This window comes from Oncorhynchus nerka, linkage group LG14, assembly GCF_034236695.1.
Source record: "Oncorhynchus nerka isolate Pitt River linkage group LG14, Oner_Uvic_2.0, whole genome shotgun sequence".
NCBI lineage: Eukaryota > Metazoa > Chordata > Actinopteri > Salmoniformes > Salmonidae > Oncorhynchus > Oncorhynchus nerka.
In genome coordinates, this window is record NC_088409.1 from 75,312,096 (window position 1) to 75,322,825 (window position 10,730).

At 40.3% G+C, this 10,730-nt stretch overlaps 1 protein-coding gene across 1 annotated transcript in view; it reads right to left on the reverse strand.

Annotated features, from left to right (window-relative positions):
* The window catches only part of clmpb (CXADR like membrane protein b), a 95,673-nt gene extending 85,600 nt beyond the window's left edge, over window positions 1-10,073 (reverse strand). The window contains 1 exon segment of the mRNA XM_029681279.2: window positions 9,556-10,073. Coding sequence (XP_029537139.2) covers window positions 9,556-9,616 — 61 coding nt within the window. The 5' untranslated portion in view covers window positions 9,617-10,073.
* Between the last annotated feature and the right edge of the window lie 657 nt (window positions 10,074-10,730).

The following is a 10,730-nucleotide window of genomic DNA, read 5'->3' on the forward strand; positions in this document are numbered from 1 at the left end:
TCGTTGATGTAAGCAGCATGCTAAGCTGCTTGAAAATGAAAGACCTTTGCGACAGAAACGATTTATTTTCCTGTACCAATAACGGATCCCTCAGCCTCTCTGAAAACAGAAATACCTGGTTTCCAAAGAGAGAACACAGACCAAAAGCATGTTTTGCTATGAGTAGACAAGCGTGCCACACTTATTTTGGGCTGCCCGTTTTCAGTTAGATAGAGCATGTTTGAGAGAAGCAAAACAGAGCTGTGAGCTTGGAATGATAGCATCCTAACAATGAATGATGATAATGGATTTCTTTTAAATGGTATTCAGAAGATGTGTTGATTTAGATAAGTCTCTATTCACTTGGCAGTAGCTATCCATTGAAATATGTGGTTGAAGTCCAACTGTGACAATAATTTAGGTGCAACAATATCATACCAGGGGATCGGAAAAACCATGATCAGTCAATGGGAAATATCATTATACCTTTGGGTAAAGTATTTATTTTTAGGGCAATATTGGTAGAAATGTTACAAATGGGGAGTTTCCAGATCCCCGTAAGACATCATAGTAAAATGGAGGGATGTATTCCAAAAGGAAATAGCAAAATGGCATTATACTGGGAAAGATGGGTTCATCTCTGGACATCAGAGGGTTGTCGTTAAAATCAGAATGAATGGTGGATTGGTCGCTTTGGGTGAAAATCTGGCATTTGCAGAAAGAGTAAATTAGGACCATGCCCTTTGTAGTTCGGGGCAAAAACATCAGTATTTGTCTTGTCATTTGTTCACCCTCAGATCTCTGCATCCTTATAAAACAATCAAAGAGACCCTCATCAAACTGTTTATGTTCACTAGCGGCAAAGCTTTCCTGAAAAGAAGCAAGAATGGTCCCCGCTCTATTGACTTTCATGGTTATTTACCCCAACAAATAATGCAGAAATCCTCACTTTTGCTCGTGCATGACCATAGTGGTAGAGATGAAAGAAATCCTGACTTTTGCTCGTGCATGACCATGGTGGTAGAGATGAAAGAAATCCATAGGGTACTCTGTTGTTTGAACCCCTTTTATGAACCTAAAATGGAAGGTTTGCAATGCTTGATAGATATCATAGAAAGAAGAGCTTGGTGTACCAGAATGAACGTAGCCTACTGTACTATACATGTGGCTTGAGTTAACGTGAATCTGAGCCTCTCCAGAGCATCTGTCAAAAGTTAGCCGTACAGGGAAATAGGCAGTTCCTGTTCATGTGTTCCAAAATAATCTGGAAGTAATTTTGTCAGTGAAGGTTGAAAAGCGGCTGAGATTTATAGATCAGAAAACAACACACACCCAGTTCTGTCCAGATGTTTGTGGCCCACGTCAATGCTACATAATATTTCAAGTAAAGACATACTCTATTTTGAGACAGACCTCTTGAAAAGACATTGATCAATGGGGAAATTGATGTCCAATGTCAATGTAGTGTATTGATGCAAATAAGATGATGACAGACACAAGGGGGTAAAATAGGAAGGATATAGAAAAAAAGAGAGGAAATCTGTCATACATTTTCATCTCGCCAGAATGACCTTCACTTGTATCGAAGATGATTTTGGCTGTTAAAACCTCTCTTGGATATGTGGGATGGTAGCATCCCACCTCGCCAACAGTCAGTGAAAGTGCAGAGCGCCAAATTCAACAACAAAAATCTCATAATTAAAATTCCTCAAGCATACAAGTATTTTACACCATTTTAAAGATACAATTCTTGTTAACGTCTTTGGCATAGGGGGCAGCATTTTCACTTTTGGATGAATAGCGTGCCCAGAGTGAACTGCCTCCTACTCAGTCCCAGATGCCAATATATGCATATTATTATAAGTATTGGATAGAAAACACTCTGAATTTTCTAAAACTGTTTGAATGATGTTTGTGAGAATAACAGAACTCATATGGCAGGCAAAAACCTGAGAAAAAATCCAAACAAGAAGTGGGAAATCTGAGGTTTGTAGTTTTTGAACTCACCCCTATCGAATACACAGTGGGATTCGGGTTATTTTTGCACTTCCTAGGGCTTCCACTAGATGTCAACCGTCTTTAGAACGTTGTTTCAGGCTTCTCATGTGAAGGGGGGCCGGGTGGGAGCTGTTTGACTGAGGGGTTTCTCTTTCTCAGTCATGCGCTTTCACATGAGAGGTAGCTCTCGTTCTATTGCTTTTCTACAGACAATGGAATTCTTCTATACTTAGTTTGACAAGTTTCTTCGACCTGTAATATAACTTTTTTAAACTTTTTGTCCGATGTTTGGCTGGACCAGAACGCGCTTTTGGATTTGTTTACCAAACGCCTTAACAAAATAAGTTATTTGGACATAAATGGACATAAATGATGGACATTATCGTACAAAACAAACATTTATTGTGGAACTGCGATTCCTGGGAGTGCATTCTGATGAAGATCATCAAAGGTAAGTGAATATTTATAATGCTATTTCTGACTAATGTTGACTACCCAACAATACTCTACTCAGCAAACTGGATGCAGTTTATCACAGTGCCATCCGTTTTGTTATTAAAGCACCTTATACCACCCACCACTGCGACCTGTATGCTCTAGTCGGCTGGCCCTCGCTACATATTCGTCGCCAGACCCACTGGCTCCAGGTCATCTACAAGTCCATGCTAGGTAAAACTCCGCCTTATCTCAGTTCACTGGTCACGATGGCAACACCCACCCGAAGCATGCGCTCCAGCAGGTGTATCTCACTGATCATCCCTATGCCACTTTGTTACATACTCATCTCATATGTATATACTGTACTCGATACCATCTACTGTATCTTGCCTATGCTGCTCTGTACCATCACTCATTCATATATCCTTATGTACATATTCTTTATCCCCTTACACTGTGTATAAGACAGTAGTTTTGGAATTGTTAGTTAGATTACTTGTTGGTTATTACTGCATTGTCGGAACTAGAAGCACAAGCATTTCGTTACACTCGCATTAACATCTGCTAACCATGTGTATGTGACAAATAAAATTTGATTTGATTTGATTTGGTAAAGCCAACACCTCATTTGGCCGTCTTTCGTTCCAGTTCTCTGCTGCCTGTGACTGGAACGAATTGCAAAAATCGCTGAAGTTGGAGACTTTTATCTCCCTCACCAACTTCAAACATCTGCTATCTGAGCAGCTAACCGATCGCTGCAGCTGTACATAGTCTATTGGTAAACAGCCCACCCAATTTACCTACCTCATCCCCATACAGTTTATATTTATTTACTTTTCTGCTCTTTTGCACACCAGTATCTCTATCTGTACATGACCATCTGATCATTTATCACTCCAGTGTTAATCTGACATTTTTTTATTATTCGCCTACCTCCTCATGCCTTTTGCACACAATGTATATAGACTCTCTTTAAAAAAAACATTTTCTACTGTGTTATTGACTTGTTAATTGTTTACTCCATGTGTACCTCTGTGTTGTCTGTTCACACTGCTATGCTTTATCTTGGCCAGGTCGCAGTTGTAAATGAGAACTTGTTCTCAACTAGCCTACCTGGTTAAATAAAGGTGACATCCAGTGGAAGCCGTAGGAAGTGCAATATGACCCCATTTACACTGTATATTGGAATGACAAAGAGTTGAAAAACTACAAACCTCAGATTTTCCAATTCCTGGTTGGATTTTTCTCAGGTTTTCGCCTGCCATATGAGTTCTGTTATACTCACAGACATCATTCAAACAGTTTTAGAAACTTCAGAGTGTTTTCTATCCAATACTACTAATAATATGCATATATTATCATCTGGGATAGAGTAGCAGGCAGTTTACTCTGGGCACCTTATTCATCCAAGCTACTCAATATTGCCCCACTGTCACCACAAAGTTAAAAATACACACATTGAAAATATTCCACAGAGAGTGCAAGAAAGCAGGCACTATTTCACCTAAAATCACTCTCATTCAGAACACAGAACTAGGGCCTGGATTCAATCAGAGCTAGCGCTAACCAGCGTTATCCAGCATTGGCTGGATCCACATACAGTGCATTCGGAAAGTATTTAGACCCCTTGACATTTTCCACATTTTGTTACATTACAGACTTATTCTCAAATGGATTACATCGTTTTTCTCCGCAATCAATCTACACACAATAATCCATAATGCCAAACCAAAAACAGGTTTTTAGAAATTTTAGCAAATGTTTTAAAAATAAAACACTTAAATATCACATTTACAAAAGTATTCAGACCCTTTAGTCAGTACTTTGTTGAAGCAACTTTGGCAGCGATTACAGCCTCGAGTCTTCTTGGGTAAGCTTGGCAGTACCTGAATTTGAAGAGTTTTTACCATTCTTCTCGGCAGATCCTCTCAAGCTCTGTCAGGTTGGAAGGGGAGCGTATCTGCACAGCTTTTTTCAGGTCTCTCCAGAGATGTTAGATCGGGTTCAAGTCCGGGCTCTGGCTGGGCCACTCTAAGACATTCAGAGACTTGTGCCAAAACCACTCCTTCATTGTCTTGGCTGTCTGCTTAGAGTCATTGTCCTGTTGGAAGGGGAACCGTCACCCCAGTCTGAGGTCCTGAACGCTCTGGAGCAGGTTTTCATCAAAGATATCTCTGTACTTTGTTCCATTCATCTTTCCCTCGATCCTGACTAGTCTCCCAGTTCCTGCCGCTGAAAAACATCCCCACAGCATGATGCTGCCACCACCATGCTTCACCGTAGGGATGGTGCCAGGTTTCCTCCAGACGTGACACTTGGCATTCAGGCCAAAGAAATCAATCTTGGTTTGAGAGACCTTTAGGTGCCTTTTGGCAAACTCCAAGTGGGCTGTCATATGCCTTTAATTGAGGAGTTGCTTCCGTCTAGCCCCTCCACCATAAAGGCCTGACCGGTGGAGTGCTGCAGAGATGGTTGTCTTTCTGGAAGGTTCTCCCATCTCCACAGAGGAACTCTGGAGCTCTGTGAGAGTGACCATCGGGTTCTTGGTCACCTCCCTGACCAAGGCTCTTCTCCCCCGATTGCTCAGTTTTGCCTGGCAGCTCTAGGAAAAGTCTGGTGATTCCAAACTTCTTCCATTTAAGAATGATGGAGGCCACTGTTTTCTTGCGGCCCTTCAATGCTGCAGAAATGTTTTGGTACCCTTTCCCAGATCTGTCCCTCGACACAATCCTGTCTTGGAGCTCTACAGCCAATTCCTTCCACCTCATGGCTTGGTTTTTGCTCTAGCATGCACTGTCAACTGTGGGACCTGATATGTCCAATCAATATAATTTACCACATGTGTACTCCAATCAAGTTGTAGAAACATCTCAAGGATGATCATTGGAAACAGGATGCACCAGAGCTCAATTTCAAGTCTCATAGCAAAGGGTCTGAATACTTATGTAAATAAGGTATTTCTGTTTTTTAATTCGTAATAAATGTGCAAAAATGTCTAAAAACCTATTTTCGCTTAATCATTATGGGGTATTGTGTGCAGATTGATGAGGAAATTGTTTTATTTAATCCATTTTTTAATAAGGCTGTAAAGTAACAAAATATGGAAAAAGTTTAGGGGTCTGAATACTTTCAGAATGAACTGTAGCTGATGTTTTGATGGTGTTGGAGGTGTAACTGAGGTATGAGCTGACAAATTGGGGAACGGCTGCTCGTGTGTCACAAACCACTCCCTTCCTTATTATCCCTACTGCGTTAGAAGTTCAAAACGGCACTAGAAAGTGTAGGCTCTATTGATGTTAGAAATAATGACTTATAAAAAAAATCAAGCCATTGATGTTAGACTAATGCATGTTTTCATGTTCATTTAGATATGGTGATTTAGTCTAATTCGAGTGTTTGAACTTGCAAAGCGGCTGCATGAACTTCTAACGCGGCTGCATGGGAATTGTGGGATTATAGACAGCTCTAACGCAGTTCCACCTCTGACACTGCCAAAACAACTGATATGCTGACCAAAGCGGATCTGATTGAATCGGGCCCCAGGCTTGCTCTGCACAGAAAAACATTCCTAAAAGCACTTCAATCAATGAAACAAGGTTATTTCAGAAGAAAATCAGGAAAAGTGTATTAGCCATCTAAAGGCCATAGGAATCAAGTAAGACATAACACATCAGGAAAAACTGCTAGAAAAGCAAATCAGTGTTTGTTAGTGATATGGGTGTATAGTTCTAGTAGTGACAGTTAGACATTCGTGCTCAAACATAGTCTCATTAGGGTGCTCATTACATGTGTGCTCACATCTTCTAAAAGGTTATTCCATCCTGTGTGTATCTCTGCAATCTAGAGCTTGAAATATTTGGAGTGTTTACGTGAATGCAGTCTCCGCTAATGCGGGATCATTGCTTTCAATTTCAATCACGCTGTGACGCTGTACTTCTGTGATACAGATTGAATACAGCCCCTAGTCTATGAATATGGACTAGAGCAGCAGGGTAGCCTAGTGGTTAGAGTGGTGAACTAGTAACTGGAAGGTTGCAAGTTCAAATCCCTGAGCTGACAAGGTACAAAACTGTTGTTCTACCCCTGAACAGGCAGTTAACCCACTGTTCCTAGGCTGTCATTGAAAGTAAGAATTTGTTCTTAACTGACTTGCCTAGTTAAATAAAGGTATAAAAAATAAGCAATAACTGGACCTACAGTATTAGTGCTTTCTATGGTCATCAGATTTTTTTTAAATGGCTGTGTGTTTGTATGAGTGTGAGATAGGGGAGTATGTGTGGAATTGTGATTCAGGGCCAAACACATCGAGATGTCACTTCAAGACCTCTGGCTCCGGAGGCTCCTGTCATCTTCACATTTGAGAGATGCTTTGTCCACCCCTAGAGACACGCTAAATATAGAATGGGAACAGAACCCCGTTTTAAACCTAGTCACTCTTAGCATATATCTCCATACATTACAGATCAGATGAACGATGATTATGCAACTTGAGGATGCAACTCAAATTCCCTCTGCCATTGTCATAGAGCAGCATAGATGCAAGACTGATAAATATCATAGCGGTCAAAGTGAATAAGCTCCATTTGAAATTAGGGTGTTTGCGGGTTGGAAATGTATAACTCCAACGGAAGGGCTACTCACTTTTTCCCATTACATTTCTGTCAAGTGAATTACAATCTGTTTTTACTTCCTGGACAGTCATTTAACATGTTCCATTCAAAACCATATATTGCTGAGGGAATGACAGGCAGGCAATCCATCATTAAGCTCCACTACTTTGGTTTGGTTACTCTGGTTCTACTTCCAGCTTTTTTACAGGCTTTACCATATCATTTGACCTTCCACTGCACCATTCATTTTGTGATGTAAGCCTTGATAAAGCCAGTTAAGGAATTCTGTGGTGTTTAATTGTGGAACTTATCTATAATGTGAACACTGGATATTACATCTCCCACAGATATTAAGTTAATTAAGAATGTCTCTGGACTTCCAAGGCCAAAGACAAATTAAAAGGAAATGAGCTCTATTAATTAGTATTGATCATTCCATAATAAAATAAGCTCTTCTCTCTTAGCTCACCCTCTGGGTTGGTCTTAAATAAATACTGTTCATAACTATAAGGGAAATGTCCTTCAACCTGGTTTGCCATTATGAAAGACCGCACAGAGGGGTATGTCACCACTACATGTATGCCATCTGACTATCAATTCCAACCTACACATTAGCAATACACTAATCTGCTAAATACAAACAAATAATACAAATTCCATCGTACTCGACATCATCATCACCACCACCACCAAAACATCACCATCATCACCACCACCACCACCACCACCACCACCAAAACATCATCACCACCACCACCACCACCACCACCACCATCATCATCACCACCATCACCAATATTCACCATCATCACCACCACCACCATCATCACCATCATCACATCAACTTCATCACCATCATCATCATCACCACCAGCTAACAAAATTAATAGCTGATAATACAGTTCACTAGAGCTATGATTGCATGTCTAGACTGTCAACCCAGTTATCCCCAGCCTATTGGCTAAGGAAAATGAACACAATGGCAACCCACATCACTTGTCTGCCTCACTCATAGGCCTATCATTGTAGAGCAGGCTACTGAGACCTCATTCAGGTGTAGCTACTTTGACAATAGAGAACATGTAAAGCTCTAGCTATGGTATTTGCTGAATTTATAGAAACCTCACAGTGAAATTTTGATGTGATGTTACTGCAAGAATTATGGAAGATGCGTTGAATTTGGACAAAATAAGACTTTAGGACCCAATTTAACATACAACAAACATACTGAACAAAAGTACAAACGCAACATGTAAAAATGGCAAAGATTTTACTGTTACAGTTCATATAAGGAAATCAGTCCATTTAAATAAATCAGTAGGGCTGTGGCATTGTCTTGTGTGACAAAACTGCACATTTTAGAGTGGGCTTTTATTGTCCCCAGCACAAGGTGCACCTATGTAATGATCATGCTGTTTTATCAGCTTCATGCAAACAAATGTGTGCACACAATTTGAGAGAAATAATATTTGCGTGCAATTTCTGGGATCTTTTATTTCAGCTCATGAAACATGGGACCAACACTTTATATTTATGTTCAGTATATATTGGCAGAGGTAATGTATTTAATGTGCTATTGCAAAGAAAATATATACTATATTAAAGGTCCAAGTTTGATAAACACATTAGGCTACACAAAAAAGGCTACAGCCAATAAACTGTCATCAGAAAAAATATACTAATGGAATGCACCATCACAACAACGGACAGAATTGTTGGAATTGAACCAAAGGAGACATGAGTAGGCCTATTCCATGTTTGCTTTGCTCAACTCTCACCAACTCTGACCCCGGCACACGCCGGCACGCGATATCTAGCTTCCTCATCTCGCGGTCAAGTCCCTCTCAGGGCACCAGCTAGGCACTCTCAACACCTGCCATGATCTATTAGAAATATCTATTTTTGCCAATCGGTGACACAACACATTCATTTGTGATTCGGATTATAGGTGGCGTGCCCTGTCTTTGTGCTTTTGGAGTGTGTTTTGGAGTGTGAAGCAGTTGTGTTAAATATGTCATTAACATTCAATGGACAATACAATACACTCAGACTACAGTCTTTCTCCAGAACCAGTCTAGTGGATGGATGCCTGAAGTGCAGCATTTGTACAGTGATCATAACACAGAAACATCTGCTTTCAATTCACATTGTAGGGGCTTTTTTTCCAGAAGTTAACTTTTTTCTTCTTAAAACACATTTTTCATTGAATTACTTATCACAATGAAGTCTCATCTCACTATTTATTTTACATTTTAAAATGGCTAATTTGTCAAACTGATCTAGGCTATTCATAAAGAACTTGAGATAAATATTATGAACAGCTTATGTTACATTATTTGTAGGCTAATTTCGATATAATTCTGGATACAATTACGCACGATGGAGCGCTGTCAGCTATGGTAAATTTTTGTGAACAATAGCCCACATAACGGCTCTGTATAAATCATAACCCCAATTACATCCTTTATCGTGTTATTGATCATCTCCCATTAATAACTACATATTTTCATATGAATGGGAACTCACTTACCCAGAAACAAAGAGCGGAATGTTGCAGACATCACCGCACCCGACACGACTGGAAATCCCATGCGACGAAAATGGAAACAATGCGCTCAGACTGCCTTAAAATTCATGCGGGTGAACGAAGTGTACAATCACAATAAAGAAAGATTTCAGAAATAGGAGAGAGCAATTAAATATAATCTACAATGAGCAGGGATCCAAGGACATTATATATTGGAACACTCGAAATGTCAATTATTCCCTTCACTAAGGAATGCAGCTCTTTCGTGTCGTCAATTTCATCATTATCGGCCACGCGTCAAATCAAAGTTCCCTTCCTTTCTGTGTCGTTCGGGACGCGTGCGTGTCTCAGGTTCCTTCTGTCTCCGTGGCTCTGAGCGTTCTCCTCCCCTTCCTATACCGCTGTCCGCTGCACTAGACAGTGAGGGGAAGAATTCCGATAGGTGGATGTTGCTGCATGCTGGATGGAGACCTCTAGAGCCTGAAGCGCTCACATTGCCTCATCTGACCACAAAGACATCTTGGGCTGGTCTGACTGTGGGGTAGGTTACTTGAGGCCCACTTCCTTAGCAGTGCATCAAAAGGGTAACAATGTTCCCCCCTACAGATGTCTGAATGAAAATGTTTTTTAATTTTATGTTCTTGCATTATTTTTACAATAGTGCATGCTGGAACTGGAAAAATAATGTGATAGTTTGGGAGACAGCACAGTGGAAATTTAACACATGGGAAAGATTGAAATGGAAAATAAATTACTGTAATTCCTTATTTTTTCTATATATAGCATATAAATTCAATATATATTTGCAATTTCAAACAAATGTCACTACTCAACACATAGTTCTAGCATTTTTCTGTCGACACATCTATTGGCTTGTAGTAATAAGTGTCCATTATCCTGGAGTTATAATGCACACACAGTCAGGATTTATGTATCCATTCATGGGCTCCCTGGCTGTAGAATGTATGACTGTGCAACAGTGAGGTAAATAAACAAACAGCGAGAGGAGCAACACTTCCTATCAGGCATTGAGACAGACATTTCTACTGAAATAACACACATGGCTGAGGTCTCCAGTGGCCACCAGGCCAGCCCTTCCCCTCACTGCTGCTTCTCTTTGAAGTGGCTCTTTGAGCACAAGACCCCCCATTCCTTTCCATCCCAATAACTAGATACCC